Here is a 16795-nt window from a genome sequence, read left to right as displayed (position 1 = left end):
AGGGATCTTGCTTGGTTGATTCCAGGCAGCAGCAGCAGCAGCAGCAGCAGTTAATCCACATAGTTCTGAGGGTTTCTGTCGGGTGGGGAGAAAGCATTGCTCCAGCAAAAGTTGGGCAATGAATAGGTAGAAGGGGAGTCTTCAGGACCACTGCACTCTCAGTGTTTGAAGAATATTTGTGTGATTGGGTGATCTCTCTCTCTCTCTCTCTCTCTCTCTCTCTCTCTCTCTCTCACACACATCAAACAAATATTTTAACTAAAAAGTACCTTGAAGGAGTTGCATTGCACAGTGAACACAGTGATGTAACCTATTCCTGAGTTAATTAAGCAATTAACATCATGCTTAGGGTCATGTATAAAATGCTGGGCAGGCCATTATTTTGGCTACCATGACTATGCTCTCACAGGGCACGAGTTGTCACTGAATGGTTGGGTTGACTTCACCTCAATTTAACACTTATAGGAGATTCTGGATCAGCGACTGAGACAGCGTTTTCCACCACCATCAACAAAACACCAATGATGGAATTTCTCGTGGAAGAATGACGCATCCCTCCAGTAGAGTTCCAGACACTTGTAGAATCTATGCCAAGGTGCATTGAAGCTGTTCTGGTTCGTGGCGGCCCATTGCTCTATTAAGACACTTAATATTGGTGTTTCCTGTATATCTGGTACAGTAGTCCATACTGTACTTTTCCCTTGCAGATCAGTGCCCACCACTTCCTCTTCCTCAAGCAATAAACAGATTTATGACACTGACCCAGAAGTGACCTGTTGCTGATTAGGCTAGTGATCTCTTTTGTAACAAAACTCAAATGTTGCTATTGCTGGGTTAATAAAAAAACAAGTATGGTAAGAATCTGTCACTAAAATGATTGATGTTTTGTTCATATTGTGAATACCCTTCATATCCAATATTTTCACCATGGTAGAGCTGGGCAGTGTTTAATCAGCATGTGAGGTTCCTAGGTCTCTCAACTGGCTTCGGCACATGGACAAATCTGTGGTCTGTTGTTGTCTTCTGGGTGTGTGTAGTATGAGAAATGTGAAACTCAAGACATAAACTGCCTATGATCTTTTGTACACTCTTTAGAGTTGTTGGCTGACTCAGCGAGTCCAAGCCAGCTCTCACAAAATATTGTCTTCGACTTAAGCTCATTTTCAGAGTGCGCATCCTTGGCTGTCTGACAAGCCTAGTTGTATGCAGTGATCTACATCCCTCCCTTTATTCTCCATATTATTTTTATCACCTCATCTGTTGTTTGTTTTGCAAGGCTTAACGTGGGGGAGTCATGTCAATTGAGCTTGCTTTTCTACACCACTTCTGAGGGAGTGACTGCTGTCAGGGTGAAACAAGTATCTAGGCCATGTGCTGCATGAGCTCCCAGCTTTCACTTAGTGTTGATGTGTTTACAGTACAGTGAAGATGCCACACTCCCCTACTCGAATAGGAATGACAAATGAGACATCAAAAGAGTAAGTCTAATATCAGAGAGGAGTGACAGGAAGAGTAGAGGAGCACACAGAGGGAGGTGTTTGGAGCTGAGCAGGGGACTGAGCAGCATTTCCTAGAGAGAGCCTTTACATTGAGCAAGTCATATGGGTTTGATTAGTGTGGTCTATTCTGCCTGTCTGTACAGTTCTTGGCAGGGTCACTATACATAGTCTGCAAAAACATACGTTTCACTGCCTTCTCCAATCCATTAGATATGTTGAAAAGCTTATGGTCCAGACTACATTATGACTTTGGCCCACCCTGAAATTGCAATTTACAACTCCCTGTCTAATGTCTCTTCTACTGTTGTCCACAAATACCTCCTTGTCTTGCTTTTAAAAAGCACTCTGACCACATTTATAATTGAGCTGTATACAGCCCATTCCAATTTCTGAACTCGCCATTGCCACAATTAGGCATTCAGAATGATCAGAGGTACTCATCTAAGGAAATGATAAAAGCGTCTGCTAAGTGGAATATATTACATGTATATTATAAAATGCCAACAGTACTTACAGGATTATGGTTGTATTGGCCGAATGACAAACACATTGAGTTTTTTCCCAAAGGAAAACTGCTACAAAACAGACCCACAAATACAAATGACAAAATCCATTTCAAGAGATAGTACAAATTCACAAATTACCTGATTTTTGTCAAATTGAGCAATGATTTAGTGAGTGTACAATGATTTAGTGAGTGTACAATGATTTTAGTGAGTGTACAATGATTTAGTGAGTGTACAATGATTTAGTGAGTGTAGAGAGAACTTGAAGACAGTCAGTAAAGCTTTTAAGCAGCTTTGTTTAAAGACACAAAGGCAATGATAGGGGGGCTGATTATGTGGGCTTTGTTTAAGTAAACAAGATGAAGAAGAGTTTTAATGAAAACTTCTGATATCTTGCTGCAAGTCTAATAACCCCACAATAAAATGAGACTCCAACAAGAAGTAATGAAAATATAGGAGAGTTTGGCCAAGCAGGAAATGACTGAAAAAAGCCTCGAGGAAGGGGGCGGAAAGGGCAAAAAGTGCGAGGGCTGTGGAGATGGAGAGGAGAGGGGCTTACAGTTGCTCCACATTTAAGGGAAGTGGGAACACAAAGCCGCCTCACTGTTTTAGGACCCCATTCCGTACGGTACTGTACTGTGAACCACTGCACTGCAGGGAAACCAGAGGCACAATAAGCGTCCTTCTATCCCACTATGTCAACTACGTCTGTAGATTGTATGGTAGTCAGCATTGTCTGATTATGAGCAGACTGTAAGTGTGAAAAGCTTCAGGTGCTCATTTTCAAATGGGCCAGGTCAGTTGTGTCTTACTTGTGCTTGAACAAATGAATCATTGTTCATTAGCTAGATGAATGAATATATGAATATATGGTGTACACAACATGGCAAAGCTTCAGGCCAGGCTGTTTCTGGAGCTGGATATGTGCAGTGATCTACAGAACTCAGAAAGCAGTCAGAGAGAGGTGAACCTTAATCCAGGCACAGAGAAAGCTTAATTTTTTTCAGAAGGTGCAAAGATTCTTGTTTATTTCTGCTTCTCTCTCTCCCCCTCTCTCTCTCTCTCTCTCTCTCTCTCTCTCTCTCTCTCTCTCTCTCTCTCTCCACACACATAGTATTTAAGAATGGCTATCCCAGCTCTCTCTCTCTCCTTTTCTCCACACAAGTAGTATTTAAGAATGGCTATCCCAGCTCTCTCTCTCTCTATCTCCTTTTCTCCACACACGTAGTATTTAAGAATGGCTATCCCAGCTCTCTCTCTCTCTCTTTCTCTCTCCTTTTCTCCACACAAGTAGTATTTAAGAATGGCTATCCCATCTCTCTCTCTCTTTCTCTCCTTCTCTCCACACACACGTAGTATTTAAGAATGGCTATCCCATCTCTCTCTCTCTTTCTCTCCTTCTCTCCACACACACGTAGTATTTAAGAATGGCTATCCCATCTCTCTCTCTCTTTCTCTCCTTCTCTCCACACACACGTAGTATTTCAGAATGGCTATCCCAGCTCTCTCCGTCTCTCTTACAGCCCCTTGAGCTTTGCACTCCCTTTTTCATATTTGTTTTGTCAGGAGGCTACTTGTTTCCTCACTTTCGTCGCCAAATCGTTTCCCATCTGCTTCCGGTTACCTTTGCCTGCAGTTGGTTTGTCGCCAGCCATCTGGGCCAGTGTGGCTTCTTCTCTGTTCTCTACCCAGACACACTGAAATAATGATAGAGGCAGGGAGCAGGGTAGGCAGTGTAGCTTGAGGGAAGGTTATCAAAGATTAAGTTTGGGCCTCTCAATGACATTGCCAAAAAGGCTTAGGAACAAATGTCACAATGTTACTGTAAATAGGACTCCTCATCCAGGCTTTTAACTCCTCTGTACACTTCAAAGTGTGATGGGGGATGGGACATCTTTAGTGTTGTGATGTAATAATAACCAATGTTGCTTTTTTAAAGGCTATTTTTAATCTCCCAAAAAAGCCTGATCTATGGCTAATGGCCTATTCTCGCTGTGTGTGACTGCCTCTTCCCTGTGAAGTGGCCATGTCACATGAGGCCAACAGTGAGTGTGGAAGTAACCCACTGCTTGTCTCAAATTGGGTAATTTTCCCCCACAGCCACTGACATAACACCCACTTCCAGCTCCTCTCAGCCTAAGCACAGCATTTTAAAAGATCAATGCCTTCCTTTCGCTTTCCTGTGAGCAGAAGACTAAAAGAGACACAGGGCACCCAGGTCGAGACTTGCTTACCCTGGTCCCTAGATTGTCAGCCAGTGTTTTCCTGGAGTGATTGATCAACTGAAGACGCAGTGGGAGGTGGCTGTTCGTGAGTCACTGACTACAGACTAGATATGTTTGTGTTGTCAGATGGGGACCATTTGGGTCAGGGAGATCTCATGCTCTCTCTCTCCCTCCCCCCAATCTCCCCTCACACTAACCTGTTTCTCTTCCACAGGGAGGCCACAGTACATTATAGACTCTGCTTTACACGGAGGCAGTCTCTCCATCTTCCTTTGACTTTGGTCCTACCAGAGAGAGAAGCAGAGAGGCTGTGTGTCCAGAGCGCTCCAGTCCAGTCTCTAGAGGTCTATCCTGCTGCTATGGCCCGTGAGTTTGCTGCGTCCCACTGGTGAGCGAGGGGCATCAGAGGGCAGAAGACATGTTGGGACAGAGGCCTGGGGACTGCACTGAAGCTTGCTGTAGTAACCATGGAAACAGTATGGAGGATCTTGGCCTGCATTGTTGTCATCATCGTCATGGTTGCCACCGAGGTCGCAGAAAGTCAGACTGCTGAAAAGTTCACTCAGTCACACGGTGAGCAGCGATCGGGCCGACTACTTTCTTCTCTTTTGTTTGACATACGTGGAAATGTTTAACTGTGTCAATGTTTGTCATGAATACACTCTATGATTATGTTATTATTACAGTCATATGCATTGGGGAATTGGTATTATTCCCACTTCTGGACTGTGAAAGTGGTTCAACATTTCCAGTCACTTAGACAGTTGAACAGAGGTAACGGACCTGTTCATTGAACTCTTCTTCTATACAGTGTTGAGGGCCTCCTCTGAGCTGAGCAACACTCCAGGGCAGTAGCCCTGCTGAACTTGAACCCTGCTCTCACAAATCAACTCCAGAGATGGAGAGCCACGCGCCCCCCTCACCTCTCTTCAGCTAGACCAATCCCCTTTTGGCACGGACATAAATACCCAGAGTGTCCATTACAGAACAAGGCACTGATTGTGCATTTCTTATGCTTAACCTCTGCACCCTGCAAGTCATCTGTTTCCAATAGTTTGCTACACTGCTTCCTTGAAAACCACCACAGGACCATTCATTCATCTCCTGTGTTTAAACACGCTCTAGAAGAACATCTTTCTAACCCAAAACTGAAACCAGCTCCGTTGATTTCATTCATTTTTATGAGTTATCTCTTGTCACAAGTATTCACTAGAAAATGCAACAAGTAGGTCAATGCTTAATTTGTTAAGGCTGTGAAATTCATCCAGGACAGGCTGTTTAGTACAGTACGTCTGGTGTTCTACATTTCAGCACCACTGTTAGATTCCTTCATGCTAGTCTCCTACAATGGATATTGACTTCTGGTCAAGCGTTAGTTGTTATCTAACTGAGAATGGTCTCCCCTTTCAGTCATTCTACATTAAAACCTTCAACAAAAACAGAACATTTGAAAATGGGGGGCATGGAATCTGTCTATATTTGCTGCTGCACTTCATGACAAGCTGCAGAGTATATTTGGCTAGGCTTTTGTGTTTATTTAAAGGAAGGAGAGGACAAATATGTAGACATGGCGTAGTTGGAGAGTTGGGCTTTTTCGGAAAAAATGTTATTTCCCTATTTCTTTGAAATAAGCGAATAATGAGGTAAGCCATCGTGGTAGTGGCATTAAGTCATTTAGTTTAGTGTTATTAAACCATTGCATGGAGTGTATATATAACCTTTCTCTCAGACTGAGACTGAGGCTCCGCAACGTGGCCTCATAACTCAGCCAGTCAACTGTCCCAGGCAGAGGTGTGACCGACAGGCATATAGACAGACAGACAGACAGACAGACAGACAGACAGACAGACAGACAGACAGACAGACAGACAGACAGACAGACAGACAGACAGACAGTAAGGTAGACATAGTGGGAGACAGACACGGAGACAGACAGGGCGATAGAGAGGGAGACAGACAGGGCGATAGAGAGGGAGACACAGAGGGGGGATAGACAGAAAGGCAGTCAGACAGGCCGACAGGGTGACATGGAGACAGACAGACAGGCCGACAGGGAGAGAGACAGGGAGAGAGACAGGGAGAGAGACATGAAGGGAGACATGGATGGAGACAGACATACAGGCCGACAGGGAGAGAGACATGAATGGAGACATGGAGGGAGATTGACAGACAGGCCGACAGGGAGACAGGGAGAAAGACATGGAGGGAGACAGGAAGGGAGACAGACAGGCCGACAGGGAGCGAGACAGGGTGAGAGACAGGAAGGGAGACAGACAGACATGGAGAGAGCAAGACAGGCAGGCAGAGCTGAGAGCAGAGTTATGAGCAGAGGAACTGCTGACAGGGACCTATGGTAACGGAGGCAGAGATTGACTTTTTCAGCCAGGCATGGATGAGAGAGAGAAGCTCCTCTCTGGGAACGCTACAGTAAAAAGGCCACTGTTCTCATTTCCTTCTCTTAAAAAAAAAAGGCTAATTAAGGTTATTTTCTTCTGAAAGCTAAAATAAACTGAACCCTGGGTAGTGCTTTATGACAGTTTATTTTACAAAAGGTGAACACTCTGCAGACCTCTATTATTTTATGGGCCTCTCTCTGTTACTGGTTGGGTTTATTGGTGAGTAATAATAGTTTCCTCCACCTCCTAGTGATTAGATAATAGATCAAAAGAATTAGAGAAGTGGTTCGCCCTGTGGTGCTAGAGAGCTGGGAGCAGCTTTCCATCAGTTGTAGGGGACCTGGGAGAGGATCAGACGCCACGCGACCCTTCAGACCAGACTAGGACCTACTGTACACTTATACTGTAGTTAGCCAACTTCGCTCCCCTATTTTCCATTGTACCCGCCATATTTCCCCTTTGAAGTACCCTATACATGTGGGCACAGTGCGTTGGGAGGGGGCTGGCAGCAGAATGGTAGCCTTATGGAAACAGTGGTGGAGCCCAGTCAGGCCACTAGCTGCCTCACTCATTAATTAGACAAGTTTATCAGGTTGCTGGACAGATTACTGCTGCGCTGCAGAGAGAGAGCTATTGCACAGAGCTGGGAGGGCACGAGGAGCAGCTGTATAGCTGTAGAACCATGGAGGAGGGGAGAGTAGGGGTACAGTACACTTTTGAAAATATGCCTCATTAAGTCCTTCCAAATATTTGACTGGTCTACTTTATCTGACCGCTGCCCTCTGAGGCCCCTCCAGTCCTCCAGGAGGCTTTCCTGGGCCAGATACTTTTGACCCTGTGAAAATACCATGAAAATACCACTTTTTATGTGGGGCAATTGTCTGAAATGTTGTAGTAGAGGAATTCAAAGCTCATATAACTGACTGTTGCAGAATGTGCTGAAGGATGTGAAATGGGGTTGGAGGGGTTTGGAGGGGGCCTCTAATGGTGCTTGCTGTTTATTTAAGCTGGCCTGGCCACATAAACAGAGAGCCTGGGTCCGGACTCACGGTACAGACACTAATCCCTGCCTGTTTACTCTCAGTGGGGAGGGCTGTTTTTCCACAAAACAAGGCAAAAGGCCTTGATGAAAACTGGGCTAATTTCTGTTGACCTTTCCCCTGTTAGTGCAGTGTTTGGAGCACCGTGTTTGGACAATAAATCTCCGGGCCCGCAGCCAGAGATAAGAAGTATAGGATTTCAGGGTTGCTATGGAGACAGCCTTGGGAGGAATAGCGTGGACTGAGAAGTCCTCAAGAATCCCACTAGTCACTACTGACTGAGGCCTGTCCTCATAAGCTTTAAGCCGTGATGATAATGCACATACTGTATATTCTACCAAAGTTCATTTGAAATGTCATTGACTGTGAGTGTTTGTGCTCTGTCTCCTCTCTCTGTCTCTCTCCAGCTACGTTCCTGTCTAGCCTGGGCCAGTATGAGATTACCATCCCGGTTCGCGTGGGGCCGCAGGGCGAGACCCTGCACACAGGGGATGGGGGTGCAGACAGCCCCAACCACCATCGGCGGAGCCGCCGTAGTGCTGAGGACCAGCAACAGGACCTGTCCCAGCTGTACTACCAGCTCTCTACCCCCACAACCAACTTTCTCCTCAACCTGACCCTGCAGGGGGGCCTGCTGTCCCGTCAGTTCCGTGTAGAGTACTGGAGGAGGGGGCGTCTGGCCTGGAGCCACCCTTACGCCCTTCAGTGTCTCTATGTAGGCCATCTGCAGGATCAGCCCCACTCTAGCAAGGTGGCCCTCAGCAACTGTAATGGCCTGGTAAGAACCTGACCCATCTAGTACTGCTAGCACCACTGGCCTGTTGTCCTATTGGCCTGTTGTCCTTGGCCTGTTGTCCTATTGGCCTGTTGTCCTATTGGCCTGTTGTCCTATTGGCCTGTTGTCTTGTTCTGCTGTCCTTGGCCTCAGGGGACCCAGGGCTAATGGAGCTCCAGAGGAATCCTCTCCCTCTGAGTGTAACATTATGATTCTGTGAACGAGGATAGCTCTGACCCTGGATCCTGGACTAGACCAGGGCACCTGTCTGGACCACATGCTATTCTGGAGCAGTAATGCACTTGTGTAAACAAGGGATTACCAAAGCCCATTGTTATCACCAAACTTCCCCTGCTGGTCACAACTCATATTGTCACTAAGGCATGTTCACAGCTGGACGTCCAGACCATCCAGTAGCCAGCTAGCACCTCTGCCCACAGTAGACCCTTTTGAAATAATAAAATCAGTCAAATGACACAATTCCAATCTGCCTTTTGACACATGAAAGCATTCTCCTTATCCGTCTATTCTTGTGATCCCTTTACAGCTAATAACTAATTGGGCCCATAATAACAGGGCTAAATGCAACCAAGGATTAAATCTGCTCACAAAGTGTTAATAAGCCCTATGCGTAATTACTTGTGGTCAGACTAGCATAACTTAATTCAGCAGGGAATCCGCTGTGTGTCCACGAGAGCATCACTAAACACATTACAGGATTAGGTGCACTGTGAAAGTGCGCTGCTATTGTAGCGACTAGAGAGGGCCAGGGGGGGAAACACTCACTGTGACCTCAGAGGCTGCAGCCAAGAGATCTAATCAGGGGAAGTGTCTCCCTGTCTCCTCTCTGTGGAAAGACTCAGATAGGATCACTCTCCCTATGTATCTGACCTACAGACATGTCTGGGAGAGGTGAGGGCCTGTACTTGTTTAGGCCCAGGTTGATGAGAGACTGATATGATTATCATCCCAGGCCAGGGATAGTTATGTACTGTACTGTATCCACTGAGGGGAGGTGAGATGTTAGAGACTGGCTGTAGACAGACAGAGACCTCCAGTATGCTACTGTAATGGGCCTGGAAGTCACCAGAGATGCCAGTTTTTGTCCCACCAGCCTTCAGAGGGCCCCTGGCTCACCTCTGCTTCCCTGACTTTTCCAGCAGGGGGTGATCGTGGCAGGGGGTGAGGAGTATATCATCGAGCCTCTGACCCCGCCCGAAAACCTCACGAGGGCGGAGAGGGGGGAGAGCCGCCCCCATGTGGTCTACAAGAGGTCATCTCTTCGCCACCAGTACATGGACCAATCCTGTGGGGTCATCGGTAGGTAGAGCTGTCTGGTTCCTGAGTACAACATGCCCCTTCAAACTCTCATGTTTCACGGGTTACGATTAGATCAGCAAACAGTCATTTATTATATCGGCTGTACAGCAGTCTCAGTTTACAGGACATAATAACCTGGTTTTAATACATGCACATTAATGCCACTCTTCTCAGGTGGTGTACCCTCTCTTCTCTCAATGCCATTAACCCCTCTTTGTGACTGTTCTTCAGATGAGAAGCCAGGGAAAGGTATGGCCTGGTGGCAGAGGACTCTGAAGACACCTCCCAACCCCATTGGCCGAGGCCAGCTGCCCCTGAAGAGGTCTGTGAGCAGAGAGCGCTACGTAGAAACACTGGTGGTGGCCGACAAGATGATGGTGGGTTACCACGGCCGCCGGGACATCGAGCAGTACATCCTGGCTGTCATGAATATTGTAAGTTTCACATCGAGTCAGAGCACTACAACTGGCAGGGTGGAAAACCTGGAAAATACTTGTTCTGTCCACTTTGTCTGTGTTTAGGATTGAGTCTAGGATTGTTGTTACTGTATTGAATGGTTCTACAGATAGTGTAGTCGAGGTCATAACGTGTAGTAGTATTGCTTCACAGGGTATCACTTCACACCCTGTCCATCAGATGGCCAAGCACACACTCATGAATGGAATGTATTTAATGAATGGTTGGCCTTATTTTACTGTTCCACACCAGGTTGCATCCATCCTGTCACAAAATCCCAAACAGAAGAAATTAAACTACAAGAGTGTACTGTAAAGTAACCCAAATTACACAAGTTTCTAGGTTGTAAGTGGTAGTGATGAATGATGTCAGCTCTTTTTAAGACTGGTCTTTTCTTGTTTCCCTGGAGGTCAGGTTGCCAAACTGTTCCAGGATTCTAGCCTGGGGAACGCAGTGAACATCGTGGTGACCCGTCTCATCCTGCTCATGGAGGACCAGGTATTCTCTTCTAGACCCATCCCTGAGAAACCTCTGCCTTTCAATGGGGTCTGCATCCATCCACCCTGCCTCCTCTCTGCATCTCACTTCTAGTTCAGTCCAGCCTGTTGTCTAGGCCAGCATCTATGAGCTCCTTGTTTGTGTCAAATTATTGGCTTAAGTGTCCTTCCTCCCCTGCTCCCAGCAGAAAATGTCTTGTAAGTGGAGCCATTTGCGGTGGTGGAGAGAGAGTGACCTGCCAGGCGGCCCAGCCATGACTGCACTTGTTGTTGCTGGTGACCTCTCGGGCTGTTGCTATGACGTACATTAGTGCCCTAGAAAAGTGCAAATAAAAAGCTAAATATGAAGCCGGCAGCCGTACAGGCGGGCGTCACTGTGGTCTAGTGTTCTGTCCACCTGCTGCCTGGTGGTTGACATGAATGTCACGTCATGTTCTTGATCCCTGTCCAGTCCAGCAGGCCAGCCAGGCCACGGCACTGTGCTGCTAACGGCCTGCGGTCAGACTGAATGCCAGGACAGGGTTACACTCTCTGGCCTAATGTGGACATTATAAGCTTCAAAGAGCATTAGAAAGGGTATTACTAGTGGGTTTGCAGTGAAGGTACTGTGGCAGTCTAATAACCTTTCCAACTCACCTTCTCTGTCATCCCGTATATGCTCAGGTTGCCATCCCTGTCATCTCGTATATTCTCAGGATGACAGCCTCCTGTCATCCCGTATATGCTCAGGTTGCCATCCCTGTCATCTCGTATATTCTCAGGATGACAGCCTCCTGTCATCCCGTATATGCTCAGGTTGACAGCCCATGTCATCCCGTATATGTTCCGGTTGACCTACCCTGTCATCCCGTATATGCTCAGGTTGACAGCCCCTGTCATCCCGTATATCTTCAGGTTGACAGCCCCCTGTCATCCCGTATATGCTCCGGTTGACAGCCCCCTGTCATCCCGTATATGCTCCGGTTGACAGCCCCCTGTCATCCCGTATATGCTCAGGTTGACAGCCCCTGTCATCCTGTATATGCTCAGGTTGACAGCCCCTGTCATCCCGTATATGCTCAGGTTGACAGCCCCTGTCATCCCGTATATGCTCAGGTTGACAGCCCCTGTCATCCCGTATATGCTCAGGTTGACAGCCCCTGTCATCCCGTATATGCTCAGGTTGACAGCCCCTGTCATCCCGTATATGCTCAGGTTGACAGCCCCCTGTCATCCCGTATATGCTCAGGTTGACAGCCCCCTGTCATCCTGTATATGCTCAGGTTGACAGCCCCTGTCATCCCGTATATGCTCAGGTTGACAGCCCCTGTCATCCCGTATATGCTCAGGTTGACAGCCCCTGTCATCCCGTATATGCTCAGGTTGACAGCCCCTGTCATCCCATATATGCTCAGGTTGACAGCCCCCTGTCATCCCATATATGCTCAGGTTGACAGCCCCCTGTCATCCCATATATGCTCAGGTTGACAGCCCCTGTCATCCCGTATATGCTCAGGTTGACAGCCCCTGTCATCCCATATATGCTCAGGTTGACAGCCCCCTGTCATCCCATATATGCTCAGGTTGACAGCCCCCTGTCATCCCATATATGCTCAGGTTGACAGCCCCTGTCATCCCGTATATGCTCCGGTTGACAGCCCTTGTCATCCCGTATATGCCCAGGTTGAAATTGATAGATTTAGTCATTGATTAGCGCCTTAATTGGAAGACAATGGCTGTACATGCTACACATGACATCAGAGCTCAGTTTCTCTGCTTCACAGAGATGTATTTTATATATATTTTTACTTTAGTTTATTGAGTAAATATTATTTTGGAACTGCTGGTACGGGTGTTGTTAGCCCCGAGACAAGGTCGAGGGCTGGCAAACCGTTCCAGTTTACAGATCCATAACAATGAGGTAATGAGGCACGATTTCGCCTGGCAAAGAAAACGTGTTCTCTCGTCATACTGTTGTTCAGAGGAGCCAACAACACATCTAACAACATCTTTTCAAACTGAAGCTGGGAAGACTGCAAATTAGCTGCACTTCGTTTCATTGTAACATTTTTTCAATTGACATTTCTTTGTATATATCCATAAAAATGATGCCAGCTGATTCATGATTTCAACTGGCTGAGAAACGCTGCATGCCTATCTGTCTCTTCCCGAACCCTGACCCCTACACGTTCATTACTACGGGAGAGGAGATCGAATTTAAATATTGAACCAATGTTGCAAATGTCGGAGAGACAGACTGCAAGGTTTTTACAAATCTCCGTTGTTGAAAACTAAATGTTACTCTAAAAGAAATGTGAGATAATATCTAGATTTACATTTACATTTAAGTCATTTAGCAGACGCTCTTATCCAGAGCGACTTACAAATTGGTGCATTCACCTTATGACATCCAGTGGAACAGCCACTTTACAATATTGCATCTAAATCTTTTAAGGGGGGGGGGGGTGAGAAGGATTACTTTATCCTATCCTAGGTATTCCTTAAAGAGGTGGGGTTTCAGGTGTCTCCGGAAGGTGGTGATTGACTCCGCTGTCCTGGCGTCGTGAGGGAGTTTGTTCCACCATTGGGGAGCCAGAGCAGCGAACAGTTTTGACTGGGCTGAGTGGGAACTGTACTTCCTCAGTGGTAGGGAGGCGAGCAGGCCAGAGGTGGATGAACGCAGTGCCCTTGTTTGGGTGTAGGGCCTGATCAGAGCCTGGAGGTACTGAGGTGCCGTTCCCCTCACAGCTCCATAGGCAAGCACCATGGTCTTGTAGCGGATGCGAGCTTCAACTGGAAGCCAGTGGAGAGAGCGGAGGAGCGGGGTGACGTGAGAGAACTTGGGAAGGTTGAACACCAGACGGGCTGCGGCGTTCTGGATGAGTTGTAGGGGTTTAATGGCACAGGCAGGGAGCCCAGCCAACAGCGAGTTGCAGTAATCCAGACGGGAGATGACAAGTGCCTGGATTAGGACCTGCGCCGCTTCCTGTGTGAGGCAGGGTCGTACTCTGCGGATGTTGTAGAGCATGAACCTACAGGAACGGGCCACCGCCTTGATGTTAGTTGAGAACGACAGGGTGTTGTCCAGGATCACGCCAAGGTTCTTAGCGCTCTGGGAGGAGGACACAATGGAGTTGTCAACCGTGATGGCGAGATCATGGAACGGGCAGTCCTTCCCGGGAGGAAGAGCAGCTCCGTCTTGCCGAGGTTCAGCTTGAGGTGGTGATCCGTCATCCACACTGATATGTCTGCCAGACATGCAGAGATGCGATTCGCCACCTGGTCATCAGAAGGGGGAAAGGAGAAGATTAATTGTGTGTCGTCTGCATAGCAATGATAGGAGAGACCATGTGAGGTTATGACAGAGCCAAGTGACTTGGTGTATAGCGAGAATAGGAGAGGGCCTAGAACAGAGCCCTGGGGGACACCAGTGGTAAGAGCACGTGGTGAGGAAACAGATTCTCGCCACGCCACCTGGTAGGAGCGACCTGTCAGGTAGGACGCAATCCAAGCGTGGGCCGCGCCGGAGATGCCCAACTCGGAGAGGGTTGAGAGGAGGATCTGATGGTTCACAGTATCGAAGGCAGCCGATAGGTCTAGAAGGATGAGAGCAGAGGAGAGAGAGTTAGCTTTAGCAGTGCGGAGCGCCTCCGTGATACAGAGAAGAGCAGTCTCAGTTGAATGACTAGTCTTGAAACCTGACTGATATGGATCAAGAAGGTCATTCTGAGAGAGATAGCGGGAGAGCTGGCCAAGGACGGCACGTTCAAGAGTTTTGGAGAGAAAAGAAAGAAGGGATACTGGTCTGTAGTTGTTGACATCGGAGGGATCGAGTGTAGGTTTTTTCAGAAGGGGTGCAACTCTCGCTCTCTTGAAGACGGAAGGGACGTAGCCAGCGGTCAGGGATGAGTTGATGAGCGAGGTGAGGTAAGGGAGAAGGTCTCCGGAAATGGTCTGGAGAAGAGAGGAGGGGATAGGGTCGAGCGGGCAGGTTGTTGGGCGGCCGGCCGTCACAAGACGCGAGATTTCATCTGGAGAGAGAGGGGAGAAAGAGGTCAGAGCACAGGGTAGGGCAGTGTGAGCAGAACCAGCGGTGTCGTTTGACTTAGCAAACGAGGATCGGATGTCGTCAACCTTCTTTTCAAAATGGTTGATGAAGTCATCTGCAGAGAGGGAGGAGATGCTTTTTATAGATGAGATCAAGTTTATAAAGTGCCTGGCTGGGCTGATGAGACAGTGGATTGCGCAGTCAGATGGAACAGAGTAAATAGGCATTAATGTCATAGTGATGGTAACTTGTGGAATAGACACCGGCTGGAATGCGCATTTAACCAATCAGCATTCAGGATTAGACCCATTGTATAAAAGTTTGTTTTGTCGTATTGTGAAGAAAGTTTGAGGCGGAACACACACCTGAATGAACTCATGACTCCTGTCTATGTGCACCAAAATTACAATCTGCTTGTCTGAAGTGCCTTTTGAAAGCCTAACACTGTAAGATTGTATTTTATTACTCAGATAGCCATGTTGGCAATAGGGTAAGCTTTCAAATGATGCCCACCTGATCCAGACTGCGATTTATAGTATAATGAAAATGTTTGGATTGTGTAAACAACAGTAATCGTGTGATGGTGGGGACGCAGGTCTGTGTTCCAAACAAAAATCTATAAGTGTGCTTGCTTCAGTTCCTCAATAGTAAAGCTAAAAATAAAGAGCCTTAGAGTGGAAGGCTCTTTCCTTGAGCCATAAAAGTGCAATGGAATGACTTAGGAACTGTGCAGTTTGGAGAGGTGTGTGGCCACTTGGAGACACCAGTGAAACCTCTCACTCAAACCCTTGTAATTGTTTTTTTTAGTACAAAATGTATATTAAATTCTTATTGCGTTTGCTGAATGTATCCAAGAGTATTTTCAGATTTCATTATTGACATTATTTAAATGCTGTGAAAAGTACAGTAAATGTCAAATGCACATAAAATCAACAGTGTAATGTTTGGACTCAGTCTTGTCAGGTGAACTGTTTTGTCCTCACCTTTTGGTCTGATAATTTCACCAGGTATACCGGGTATACAGTATGTCATCTGACAAATAAATAAGTGTTATGATCATTAGCAGTAGTATTAGTATTATTCTTGCCGTTCGGTCTGTTGAGATTGGGGTAAGACCAAAAGTTGTCTCCCAGAGCAGAGACTTCTAGCTGAAAACTGCCCCTGGAAAACAAAACAGGCCAGCCAGCCCACTGAGCCCAGAGATGGATTGTGGGATATGACAATTACTAGTTATGTCATCACCATGTGCATTCCTGTGTTACGAGCATACTCAGCTGTAGCCAGGAGAGTATCCCCTCCCCCTGCCAGGGCGGCTAATGGCAGAGGGACAGCAAAGCAGTAGAAGCTCCTGTCCTCATCAGTCCAGTTCAATAGCTTCGTGGCAGAGGGCTGGGCTGCCCAATACTAGGCTCATTGCAAAGCTATGGTTGTACTGATCAATTCTGTTTATGTAGGGGAAATGAATTATTGGACCACCTAGGGAATGTCTGTCTCATTACTCCCTCTGGCTTATAAATGATTGTCTGGTGGTGGCAGATAGTAAAAGTGGCATATCTATGAAAACCTAAAAGTGATCATACTGTAATTGGATTATTTCACTGTACTCTGTTCCTGAATATATTGATTTCAGTGTTCCTGAATATATTGATTTCAGTGTTCCTGAATATATTGATTTCAGTATTCCGTCTCTGTCTCTGTCAGCCGACTCTAGAGATCAACCACCATGCAGGGAAGTCCCTGGACAGCTTCTGTAAGTGGCAGAAATCCATCCAGAACCGTAATGGCAACGGGAACGCCATCCCAGACAACGGCATTGCTCACCACGACACTGCCGTGCTCATCACCAGGTCAGCACTCACAGCACCGGAACATTTTTTGTGATTCAGTGTTCACGACTCTTGACTTTCGCGTAAAGCATTAATTGAGGCCAATGGGGAAATGTTGTGAAAATATGAGAGAAGTGCACAGATCTCAGGACAGAATACTGATCTAAGTACTGAAAGGCAACCCTCTAGCATTGTCAATTGACTTTTTACATTTTTATTTAACCTTTA

At 46.8% G+C, this 16795-nt stretch overlaps 1 protein-coding gene across 3 annotated transcripts in view; it reads left to right on the top strand.

Annotated features, from left to right (window-relative positions):
- Positions 1-16795, top strand: part of adamts10 (ADAM metallopeptidase with thrombospondin type 1 motif, 10) — a 62492-nt gene that overhangs the window by 615 nt on the left and 45082 nt on the right. For 2 of the 3 annotated variants that reach the window (XM_035781063.1, XM_035781053.1), the window contains exons 2-7: positions 4445-4803; positions 8074-8444; positions 9602-9761; positions 9993-10195; positions 10632-10715; positions 16443-16588. In XM_035781063.1, coding sequence (XP_035636956.1) covers positions 4698-4803; positions 8074-8444; positions 9602-9761; positions 9993-10195; positions 10632-10715; positions 16443-16588 — 1070 coding nt within the window. In that variant the 5' untranslated portion in view covers positions 4445-4697. Of the gene's footprint in view, positions 1-465; positions 596-4444; positions 4804-8073; positions 8445-9601; positions 9762-9992; positions 10196-10631; positions 10716-16442; positions 16589-16795 lie in introns of all 3 variants that reach the window. The other variant, XM_052457465.1, reaches the window with a different exon arrangement.

The sequence above is a fragment of the Oncorhynchus keta genome, chromosome 1, assembly GCF_023373465.1.
Source record: "Oncorhynchus keta strain PuntledgeMale-10-30-2019 chromosome 1, Oket_V2, whole genome shotgun sequence".
Classification (NCBI taxonomy): Eukaryota; Metazoa; Chordata; class Actinopteri; order Salmoniformes; family Salmonidae; genus Oncorhynchus; species Oncorhynchus keta.
This window is presented reverse-complemented; position numbering and strand designations above follow the sequence as displayed.